This window comes from Phyllobates terribilis, unplaced genomic scaffold (genome assembly GCF_046119375.1).
Source record: "Phyllobates terribilis strain yellow unplaced genomic scaffold, ASM4611937v1 Scaffold_3__8_contigs__length_932513732, whole genome shotgun sequence".
In the NCBI taxonomy this organism is placed as follows: Eukaryota; Metazoa; Chordata; class Amphibia; order Anura; family Dendrobatidae; genus Phyllobates; species Phyllobates terribilis.
This window is the reverse complement of record NW_027362763.1, coordinates 626,444,516-626,456,716: the sequence shown is the minus strand read 5'-3', so window position 1 is coordinate 626,456,716 and position 12,201 is coordinate 626,444,516. Positions and strand designations below refer to the sequence as shown.

Below are 12,201 nucleotides of genomic sequence, written 5' to 3'. Positions count from 1 at the left end.
GACATTTAAACATCAAAACCACATAAATAGTTCCGCCACTGGTTTGACCACCCTGAGCCACGGAACCGGGTTGCCGCCACGAAGTCTGCAACCACCAGCATCCACCAAAAAGGGTCCGGCTCCGGGTGTCCCAAGGCCCAGGGGGTGCATCAGAACATTTTCATCACCTTTCACAATCACCAATGGGACAAGGCAGGGATGTCCTCTGTCCCCTCTCTTATACATCCTAGTGACGGAGCACCTGCTCTCATCAATTCGCCATAACCCCAATATTAGGTGGATTGAGGTGGGAGGCACCGAGTACAAGTGCTCTCTATTTGCTGATGATGTCCTAGTATATATCACTCAATCACATATATCCATCCATGCTGTTATGGCTGAAATAGATCACTTTGTTACATGGTCAAATTTTAAAATCAATGCAGCGAAGTCTGAGGCCCTCGATGTCTCCCTCCCCAAATCCATATAGGATTCCATCCAGTCCAACTTTCCCTTTGCCTGGCCCTCACAGGGTATCAAATACTTAGGAATTCCTATTCATAGAGACCTCTCCCATCTATGTTATCTTAATTTTGGGCCCTTTATTGAACAACTCCATACAGACCACGGTTGGCAAGTTGGAACTGTGAGATTCACTACGTGAACCACTGGTGTTTTGTGGAAAAGCACATGTACACTGTGTTCCAAATTATTATGCAAAAAGTGTTTAGGAGTGATAAGGGAAGAATTTTTGTTTGTCAGTTAAACTCATTGATGGTGATGTGTGTCAGGGCTCTTTATATCACTGTAAGCAATTGCAGACACCTGTGCTAATTAGTTTGGCAGGTGTGTCCAATGAAAGGCAAGACTACTTAAGAAGGCTGTCTCACATTATTAAGCAGCCTACATTTTCTGCCAAAATGGGAAAGAAAAAGGATGTGTCGGCTGCTGAGAAGCAACAAATTGTGGAGTGTTTAGGTCAAGGCATGACTACAATCAACATTGTGCGATGATCAGGATGAAGTGTCTTGGCAATCAAGAAGTATGTAGCTGATTCACAGTACACACGTGTGCGTGCTGATAAGGGCAAATTGAGGACTCTTTCCTACAGGAAATTACGTCAGGTTGAAAGAGCAGCGGCAAAAAAGCCTTGTCATAGCAGCAGACAAGTTTTTGAAGCTGCTTGTGCCTCCAACGTCCCCCGAACAACAAGATGCAGGGTCCTTCAGAGGTTTGCAGCTGTGCATACGCCATCCTGTCGACCTCCTCTATCCACTTCACACAAGCAGAAACGGCTCCAGTGGGCCAAACATTACATGAAGACTGATTTCAAAACTGTTTTGTTCACGGATGAGTGCCGTGCAGCGCTCGATTGTCCAGATGGATGGAGTGGAGGATGGCTGGTTGATGGACACCCCACGCAAACACGGCTACAGCGCCAACAAGGAGGAGGTGGAGTAATGTTTTGGGCTGGAATCATGGGGAGAGAGATTGTCGGCCCCTTTAGGATCCCTGAAGGCGCTAAAGATGAACTCCATAATGTATGTGGATTTTCTCAAACAGCACTTCCTGCCATGGTTCAAGAAGAAGAACCGTGTATTTCACAGCAAGATCATTTTTCTGCATGATAATGCACCATCTCATGCTGCACATAAAACATCTGCATCTCTGGCTGATATGGGCATAAAAGGGGACAAACTTATGGTGTGACCCCCATGCTCCCCTGACCTCTACCCCATTCAGAACCTTTGGAGCATCATTAAAAGGAGTGTCTATGATGGCGGGAGGCAGTTCACATCTAAGCAACAGCTCTGGGAGGGTATTCTGTCCTCATGCAAAACAATTGAAGCAGAAACCATCCAAAACCTGACAAATTCAATGGACGAGAGAGTTCAGAAGCTCCTTTCGAACAAGGGGTCCTATGTGAAAATGTAACATCACCTAGAATAAAGTTTTGAGTTGAAAACTGTTTGATTTCAGTTTCTAACAACCTGCTAATGCTTAGAATTTCAAAAATGACCATTTTTTTGGTCTTTATTAAAATGAAAAGGTTGATCGAAAAGTTTGGGGGATCTAAGAGTGTGGCAACCCAGTAGTCATGATTACTTCGAATTCTGACAATATGAGGGTCATGCTGCAGGTAGTGCAGCAAGAAGGCACTTATGTGTCTTGCGCATCTCGGAGCCCCAAAATTATTTTCCGGGCTAGATGCAGCTAAAAATTATTATTAATTTTAAATCTGGTGAAGCTTTAGTATAGATGGCCTAATAGGATCAGTGCTGCACACTGCTACAAAGCCCAAATTATTTTCCAGCCAAGATACAGATAAACATGATTAGTAATTTGAAAGCTTAAAACGGTTGGTAGGGTGATTTTAACCAATCATCAAGCTTTTACTCTCCCCAGGATGACACAGGGGTAGAAAAGTCGTTTCGGATCCATGATTTGTTCATCTTTATGAACGTGAGTCCGTCTACATTATCAGTGGAGAGCCGCGTGCGCTTATCTGTCAGCACACCACCAGCAGCGCTGAACACACGTTCAGACAGAACGCTGGCTGCGGGGCATGACAAGATCTCCAAGGCGTAAGTGGCTAGCTCCGGCCATTTATCCAGATTGGAAGCCCAAAAAGAGCAAGGGTCCAGTGACACAGTCGTGGCTTCAATGTTTACTTGGAGATACTCCTGTACCATCGTCTCTAGGCGTTGACTATGTGTCAGACTTCTTGTCTCCTGTGGCCTTGCAAAGGATGGGCTAAAAAAGTGGTGAAATGATTCCGCAAAATTGATGTTACCAGCAGATACTGTGGTTCTGTTACGGTTTGAGTGCTGAACACTTGACGGTCCCACGGTTTGCAAGTTGGAACTGTGAGATTCACTACGTGCACCACTGGTATTTTGTGGAAAAGCACATGTAAGATTCTGCAACAGTCTCTGCTGATACTCCTGCATGCGTGCATCCCTTTCTATGGCAGGAATAATTTCTGCAAATTTACTTTTGTACCGGGGATCTAACAGTGTGGCAACCCAGTAGTCAGGATTATTTCTAATTCTCACAATTCGAGGGTCATGTTGCAGGTAGTGCAGCAAGAAGGCACTCATGTGTGTTGCGCATCCAGGAGCACCAAGTCCCTGTTGTGTTGGTGGCGAGGTAACAATCATGCTTCCTTCCTCTGTCCTCTCCCCCCAACCTCGCACAACAGAAATGTGATCAAGGTCTCCCTCATCTGATGAGTCTTCCATCAGTTCGTCCTCCACTTCTTCCTGGGCTCCTGCACCTTCCTCACTAGTTTGGCTGCTACCATGCGCCCTGGTAAAACCATCTCCCCCACCCTCACATGCCTGCCGCCTTGGTGCTGCCGACCGTCTGGACCTTGCAGATGTTAGCCCTTCCGCATACAACTCCTCCTCCTCTACTTCCTCCACCTCCTCTTGTGCCACCACTTGACTCCGAATTCTGTTTAACATGTGCTCCAGCATGTAAATCACCGGAATAGTCATGCTGATAATGGCATCGTCAGCACTAAACATCTTCGTCGCCATTTCAAAACTGTGCAGAAGGGTGCATAGGTCCCTGATCTGAGACCACTCCTCCAGCGTGATTTTCCCCACCTCTGGATCTCGTTGGCCCAGGCTATACGTCAGAACGTATTGCACCAGGGCTTGTCGGTGCTGCCACAGTCGCTGCAACATGTGCAGAGTTGAATTCCACCGGGTAGGCACATCGCATTTTAGCCGGTGAAGTGGCAGGCCCAACGACTTCTGTAGAGATGTAAGTCACTGAGCTGCGGGATGCGAACGGCGGAAGTGAGCACACAGCGACCGTGCCCTCTGCAGAAGGCCATCTAGTCTGGGATAGTGGGCTAAAAATTGCTGGACAACCAGGTTCAACACGTGAGCCATACAAGGCACGTGTGTGACATTGCCCCGGCGAAGGGCCGCACCCAGGTTTGCAGCATTGTCGCACACGGCCTTCCCTGGTTTCAGGTCCAGTGGAGACAACCATTCATGAAATTGGTTCTCCAGAGCTGACCACAACTCCTCAGCTGTGTGACTCACATTTCCCAGACATTTCAATGTAAAAACCGCCTGATGACGTTGAGCCCTACTGCCAGCATAGTAAGGAGGTGTGCAGGATCCCTTCTGCGCAGTTAGAAAGCTTGTGGCATGACCAGACAGGCTTTGGGTGCAGGTGGAAGACCGAGAGGAGGTTGAGGAGGCAGAAGCAGTGGAGGAACTTTGACATAAAGAGGATTGACGCACAACTCGTGGGGACGGCAAGACTTGGACAGCAGCCCCTTGTCCTACTGTCACCATAGTTACCCAGTGCCCAGTCAGCGACATGTAACGCCCCTGTCCATGCCTACTCGTCCAAGTGTCTCTGGTGAAATGCACCCTGTCACACACAGAGTTTCTCAAAGAAGCGGTGATGTTGTGTGCGACATGCTGGTGGAGCGCAGGCACACCTTTCTTTGAGAAGTAGTGCCGACTGGGCATCTGGTACTGGGGCACTGCGACGGACATAAGGTCTCGAAAATCCTCTGTGTCCACCAGGCGGAAAGGCAGCATTTCTGTAGCCAAGAGCTTGCAGATGGTGAAATTCAACCTCTTAGCTTTCTCATGGCTAGGAGGAAATGGTCTTTTACTTGTCCACATCTGAGGGACCGAGGGCTGGCTATTGTGCTTAGACGGGGTTGATAAGGGTGTCCCCGGCAAACTGCCGGTCTGTGAGGAAGATGCAGGCGGACATGTTAGGTTGCCTTGATCCAAAGGTGGTGCTATCGATGTCGGACAGCGCTCAACACCAGCTGGTGTTACCACCTCCAAAGAAAATGATGATCTGCCAATCACGCTGGCTGTTGCGGGTAAAGAGGTGGCAGGTCTGCGCCCCAAAACAGGTGTTACTGCTGTCCCCCCAGTCACAGAGGATGAAGAGGCCGCGGATGCACAAGATATGGCAGACGGTGGTTGGCCCGGCCGGCTAGGCCGCATTGTAGCACACTGAGCTTCCCACTGCAACTTATGCTTCATGTCCATGTGCCGGTTCATGCATGAAGTACTCAAACTATGTATTTTTTGGCCTCTACTTAGCTTTTGCTGACAAATGTTACAGATAACACGAGTTGGGTCATCTTTATCGATCTGAAAAAATGCCCAGGCTATGCAAGGCTTAGCACCCATGCGACCTGAAGAGCCACCACGACTTGTGGTGAGAGGCAGAGTTGTGTTTGAGGATGCAGTTGTTGACGTGCTTCCAGTACTACGTCTCTGTCCAGGAAGGCGCAACCTGACCTCGTCGTCACTAGCATCTTCCTCCACCTCCTCTGCTGACCTCATCTCTTGGCTGACTGTGGGTTGACAGTAAGTGGGATCTCCAACCTCATCATCATCACCCTGTGCGTTATCACACCCGTCGTCCTCAGAGCCAACCTGTTCCTGCCCTGACAAAAAACTAAAGTTGTCGCTCCAATCAGGTATTTGAGTCTTATCATCGTCTTCCTCATTGTCTCCACCAACAGGAGTTACAGTTTGGGAATGAGGGTCTACATTATGGTCAGAACCTTCTGCGTCTGGTCCTGGATCCGACTCATAAAGATTCTGGGCATCAGTGCAGATCATTTCCTCATCTGGATTCACAGAAGCGCTGGAGTCGACCTCTGATTCCCAGGCTATAGTATGAGTAAACAGCTCTGCAGAATCAACCATCTGTTCTACCTCATACTCAGACGGGCAGCTGGAGATTTGGGAGCTGTGAGGAAGCAAGTGCGATTGGGGTGACACCTTTGAGGACTGGAGTATTTGTGATGTTGAAGTTGATGTGGAGGAGAGCCCACTTAAAGGAGCACTTGATATCCGTTGAAGCACCTGCTGTTTTTGTGCCTCATCTGGAATTTGTAGTGATTGGCGTGGCCGTAAGAAAGGGATCTTATCACATTGTCCGCTAAAAGAAGTAGACATTTTAGTTTGGCTGTAAGATGGTCTTTCTTCTGCAGATGTTACTGTTGCTTTAACACCTACCCCACGGACACAACCTTTTTTCCCCTTCCCAACACGCCTATTCCCCTTTCCACCAGCAGCAGGCCTTTTTCCACTCATTTTGGTGGTTAACTAATTCACAACTCTGGAGTTGTTTGCACAAACAAACAATGGATGGGAACCGAGCAGAGCTGAGTGGCCAAACTGTGGTATTAGGCCAAAACTATTGGCTGGGTTAGATGCAGAAAAAAATTATATTCAATTTGCAACCTGATGGAGGTCTGTATAGATGGATTAATAGAACAAGTCCCACACACAGCTAGAAGCCCAATATTTTTTCAGAGGTAGATGCAGAAAAAAATATATTCAGTTTGCAACCTGATGGAGGTCAGTATAGATGGACTAATACAACAAGTCCCACACACAGCTAGAAGCCCAATATTTTTTCAGAGGTAGATGCAGAAAAAAATATATTCAGTTTGCAACCTGATGGAGGTCAGTATAGATGGACTAATACAACAAGTCCCACACACAGCTAGAAGCCCAATATTTTTTCAGAGGTAGATGCAGAAAAAAATATATTCAGTTTGCAACCTGATGGAGGTCAGTATAGATGGATTAATAGAACAAGTCCCACACACAGCTAGAAGCCCAATATTTTTTCAGAGGTAGATGCAGAAAAAAATATATTCAGTTTGCAACCTGATGGAGGTCTGTATAGATGGATTAATAGAACAAGTCCCACACACAGCTAGAAGCCCAATATTTTTTCAGAGGTAGATGCAGAAAAAAATATATTCAGTTTGCAACCTGATGGAGGTCTGTATAGATGGATTAATAGAACAAGTCCCACACACAGCTAGAAGCCCAATATTTTTTCAGAGCTAGATGCAGAAAAAAATTATATTCAATTTGCAACCTGATGGAGGTCAGTATAGATGGACTAATATAATGATGCTATGCCCAAAAGATTTTACTTCACTAGGTGCAGTAAAAAAATTGGTATTCTATACACAGGTGGTATATCTTGTAACACAGATAGGCTACTCCACTGACTAACACACTCTGCAATAGGCCAAAAAGGATTAGCTTTGCTAGATTCAGCCAAATGCTGTGAAAAAAACTTGCACAGCACTGGCACAGACCTGCTTGGCAAAAACTGATAGGAACTGATGTAACCTAGTCCTGAAAAGGACTCCAATTACAATTAGTCTTTACTCCCACAATCTATCTATTTAAGAGCACAGACCTGCCTGATAAAAGTCGTAGGAAATGCTGTAACCTAGTCCTTAAAAGGACTGCAATCACAACTATTCCATACTCCCAAGCTATCTGTAGATTTGTGCGAAAATTTGTCTTGAAATTAACAAGGTATAGCGCACACAGCAACAGCGGTGCCGTCTAACACGCAGCTGCAGCAGTGAGAAAATGGTGGCGACGGGGAAAATGGCTTGGTCTTATAGGGCAAGGACATGTGACATACACTGCCAATGACACATGCCCTTGCTTGTGTGAAAAAAAGCACTTCGCTCCGTGTGTGCGCTGCTGATAGGCTGACAGATTGCACCTCCCCACTGTAAATGCGGGAAAGAGAAAAAAAAATGGAGATCTTCATTGTTCCTGCAGAGATCCATCCCCTGCCCCTCCCCCCGCCCCGCTGTACACTCAAACTGCGTATTAACATTAATTTTCATCATTACTGAGAAAAAATCCAGTTATGATTTTGGTGCACGAACAGTTATCGAACATAACCTCGAACAGCCGAATTTTTCTCAAATTGTTCGTGTTCGCTGAATGGCTCGAACACCGCCCAAAACAGCTCGAATTTGAAATTGGCGAACAGTTCGAGTAGAACAACGCTCATCTCTAATCCTAACTAGTATATCAGAACACTATCACCATAAGTGTGAAAAAGCAAACAAACACCTTTTCTAAATGCAGAAATCGGTGAGTAAATAATAACGGGGGGGAAGTGAGTGGGTGCAGTCATGGTCTCTGTAAAATACGATTACAGGTAAGTAATCTTGGATTTTCCTATCGCCATGACAGCATCCACTGAGAGACTTTTAGAGACCATCACCTGGGAGGAACCACATTATTGAGTACTGATCTCCCAAATTCAAGGTCCGAGGAAGAAGACAAATCAAGATGATAGTGTCTGAAAAAGGTGGAAGGTGAGGCCCAGGTTGCTGCCTTACACATTAAATCTATAGGGACATCAGCTCTCTCAGCCCAAGAGGAAGCCATGCTGCAGGTTCCCGTAGGAACAGGAAACCAACTGAGGAGGCGAGGGGGACTGCCCCTTTTTATCTGTAGGTTTCCTGTCCCTTTGGGCGGATCCTCTCTCTGTGGGCGGATCCTCTCTCTGTGGGTGCCGTCGTGGCGATAGGAAAAATTATCTTTGCATCGCTTTATTCTGAATTTTTTTTACTTAGTCCCACTATGGGATTTTCACTTTATTCACTTTTTCCACAGCTATAATGTATTGCAATGCACTTGCATTGCAGTACATTATACCTATAGTGAAAGCTCCTGAGACCATGCTGTGAGCATGGTCTCAGATTCTTTCTGTAGCTTGGTGACCTGGGAGTCGTCATGATGACCCAGGGGGGCGCAAATCTGAAGGCAGAGGGAGCTCCCATCCCTCTGCCTGCCTCCTGAACGCTCAGGGAGTTAACAGCCAGGGGCGCCGCTCACACCACTCCTGGCTTTTTAGTGCCGGAGCTCAGCCACTGGCAGCGCTGAGCTCCGGTACTGATCGGGCAGGAGACGCTGATATTTAAGCCTCTCCTGCAGTGATCAGTCAGTCAGATTGGCACAGGTCCCTGCTCCGCTTCCCCTGCCGCTCAGCTGTCTGTGACAGCTGTAGGCAATGAATTGTCACTGCGTGATCAACACGCAGTGACAGTTCAAAGTCATGACAGGGATAACCCGTCATGGTGTGTGAACTGACATGCTGCCATGACGGATTATCCCCGTCATTGGGACTGAAGGGGTTAAACTGCTGTGTGGGGCTAAATAAACATACATTTTACCCTAGCCAGATAGATTGAAGTCACTTGGATATTGAAAGCCTGTGTTTGCATTGCAGAACTCAAAATGGGTTTAATAGACTCCAGGAGATTGTGGTAAAAATGTTTTCCAGGCAATCACAGGGTGTTTAATTATGCGATTCACCACAAAAATAAATCTTTAAGGAAAAATCAGCAAACATGGCGAATTCGAATATCAAAACTAGAGTACTGGAAATAGGTTGCTGATACAGAAATTATTTCAAATTTCAATTTCCATGTTTGGTGTCTCAAAGGAAATTTTCTCCATTTGATTAGAAAAATAATACAGTGAAGCAGAATAATTTATGTCAATTTTCAACCTTACAATGTTACTATGTACTTAGTATTTACACTAGTTACTTAGAAAAAAACTGTTTAAGTTAGCAGTGAGGGCACACACATTTATGTTGTCAGGATTGTGAATATTTAAAAAAAATAATTTCAACAAACTTTCTAAAAATTATGAGCAGATGCAGGCTTGGACTGGCCCAGAGGGGAGCAGGTGAATCCCCCAGTGGGCCCCTGGGCTTAAATGGGATCCCACTCCCTATATTTGAACAGAAGCTGGCACAATACACTTAATTGGCTATATACAGACAACGCCAGAATCTCATCATTCATTAACAAACTACCCAATTTATTATTATAAAGAAGCATAGTCAAATTTGTGAATGAGGTTAATGTAATATTTGCATGTAAATGAACAGTGGGCCCCCAGAGTCAATATTACTCAGTCATAAGCCCTTGGCACCAGTGTTTGAGTCTGTCACTGAGCAGGGAAGTACATAGACATCATGTGGCCTCATAGCAAAAGTCTTAATTTGGTTCCCTCTACCTCCCAAAAATATATTTAACAGAGTAGATGGGGTCATGGCGATTAGGTTCAGTCAAAGAAGAGTTGGGTACCTCTAACTTTTAACGACAAGGAGAGGCATATGTATTTCGGCACTTACATACTAAATTTGCCCTTATTGAAGCCCCTTGGTGTTCTTGTTCATTACCTGCAATGATCCCTCACACAGTATGAAACCTTCACAGTGCATTCATACATAGTACTCCCCACATGCACAAGTTGACCCCACAGTGCCCCCAAAGTATGACGCTAAGCCTACCCTCAAACAGTATGATGGTCCCACACAATATATTGACCCCCAGAGTACTATGCCCTATACTATTCCACATAGCATGAGGGCCACCACAGTATCCCAAACATTATGATGGCACCACGGTCTCTACAACACATTGATACCTCCGTAGCTCCCCCAAATACACTGATAACCCCCACTGTACTGAGTGATCAAATAAAAAAATAAAAGATAGTCACCTATCCCCATTCCCACAATACACTGCTCCTCTCTGTACAGCTTGAGGACTGAGGCTCCATTCAGTAGGCATAATCTATAGATGTCATCATTCCTGCTGGGCTGAGACTCAGATATACAGGCTGAATGGTGAAATCGGAAGCCATCTACTGTTGAAATTGTGATTAGAAGCGGGAAGGAGGCGGTGCCTGATTTGGCTACAGACTGAAATATGGGTACTTGTGGTCATGTGGTCTGCCGCTATTAATGGTACACAATTGATTATAAGCCTCTTCTCCTTCACCTGCATCCTGACCTCATAATTCAGTAAAAGCTAAAAATTATCTTGTTCAAATCAACACTTCATGCATTGCCAATGACTCAGTACTGCTGTCACAGAATAACAGGAATCTCCCATGTCTGTGGGATTATTATTTATGGGAGATATCATAACAGCTAGTTTCCATCCACTAGCTAGGACAACTGAAAATTAGAGATAAAGTCTGCAGAGGGGAACACTACTAAAAATCTAGTGCACGAATGTAGTAATGGACAAAAATAGTGTTATTCCTCATGAACACATACATTATTGCTTATTCTAAAAAGTCATCGGAAACGACTGGTACACAGTAGATAAAGCATTGTCCTGTGGTTGTATCCAGATTTTGAAGAAGATTTAATTAATTATATTATTATTTCTTTCAATTCGTAGATTGTGACCAAAGGCATTCCAATGTATGCAAGGATGATTCACCCAGTTAATGGTACAAAGTATTCTATACCCTATGGCAAACGTGACCAGGTATTACTATGTTTTCTAATTTTTTTTTTTTTAATTTCCATTAATCAGTTGTAATCAAAACTATATTAATTATGTAAATGGACTTTATTATGGACTATGTATTAAAAGACAAACACTTGCAGATATTTGATAAAAAAAATTTATTCTACAAGCTTATCAAATGCTGCAAAAATGTACTCGCCCCCTTCCAGATTAATTATATTATAACTAGTGATGAGCGAGCACTAAAATGCTCGGGTACTCAATGCTCGGGTCAAGCAAATTGGAATACTCGGGTGCTTGACCCGAGCAACAAGCCCAATGTAAGTCTATGGGAAACTTGAGCATTTTTCAGGCGGCTCCCCCCGGCTGTCTGCAGAGGGCCTAAAAATTGTTGAAATCGATGGGAACAGTGCTGAAATGACATGGGAACAGCATGGGGAAAACCCCTGGAAGCATCTCTGACTCCCAGGTCACTGCTGTGAACAATGTTGTCACAGTATTACGCCACTTTTACGGGCTCACAATAAAACATACAAAAACGAAACCAAAATGGATTTTCCTGGGAAAAATGTTAAGGAACATCCCTTCCAGGGCAATGACTTGTATATAAGGCAAAATAAGTAACCAAAAATAAAAATGCTCCTCCACACCCTGGGCTATGTTCACACACAGCTTTTTTAATGCGTTTTTGCACTTTGGCATTGCTTTCAACTGTGAAAAATACATTTACCTGTAAATATAATTTTAACATTTTACTACCTTATCTGCCCATGTGGTGTGAGACACGATCAGACACATCCTGTTTCATTTATGAAGGAGGGACTCTGAAAGTCACAAAGCCTATTTTTATAGGGCCATCAGGCGGCCCTTACTGTTGTTAAAGGGCCAGCAGTCTGCCCTCACTATTGCTAGCAGGCTCTCAGCTGGCTATGCTTTGTTGTTCCCATTATTAACCCCTTTGCCCCCGAGGGTTGTTTGCACGTTAATGACCAGGTTAATTTTTACAATTCTGACCACTGTCACTTTATGAGGTAATAACTCTCAAACGCTTTACCGGATCCCACGGATATGTTTTTTTGGGACATATTGTACTTCATTATAGTGGTAAA

General features: G+C 44.9%; 1 protein-coding gene across 3 annotated transcripts in view; it reads left to right on the top strand.

The window, feature by feature from the left end:
- Nucleotides 1–12,201, top strand: part of KMO (kynurenine 3-monooxygenase) — a 1,041,428-nt gene that overhangs the window by 341,489 nt on the left and 687,738 nt on the right. For all 3 annotated transcript variants that reach the window (XM_073673271.1, XM_073673270.1, XM_073673272.1), the window contains one exon: nt 11,021–11,110. In XM_073673271.1, the coding sequence (XP_073529372.1) occupies nt 11,021–11,110 (90 nt within the window). The remainder of the gene's footprint in view (nt 1–11,020; nt 11,111–12,201) is intronic.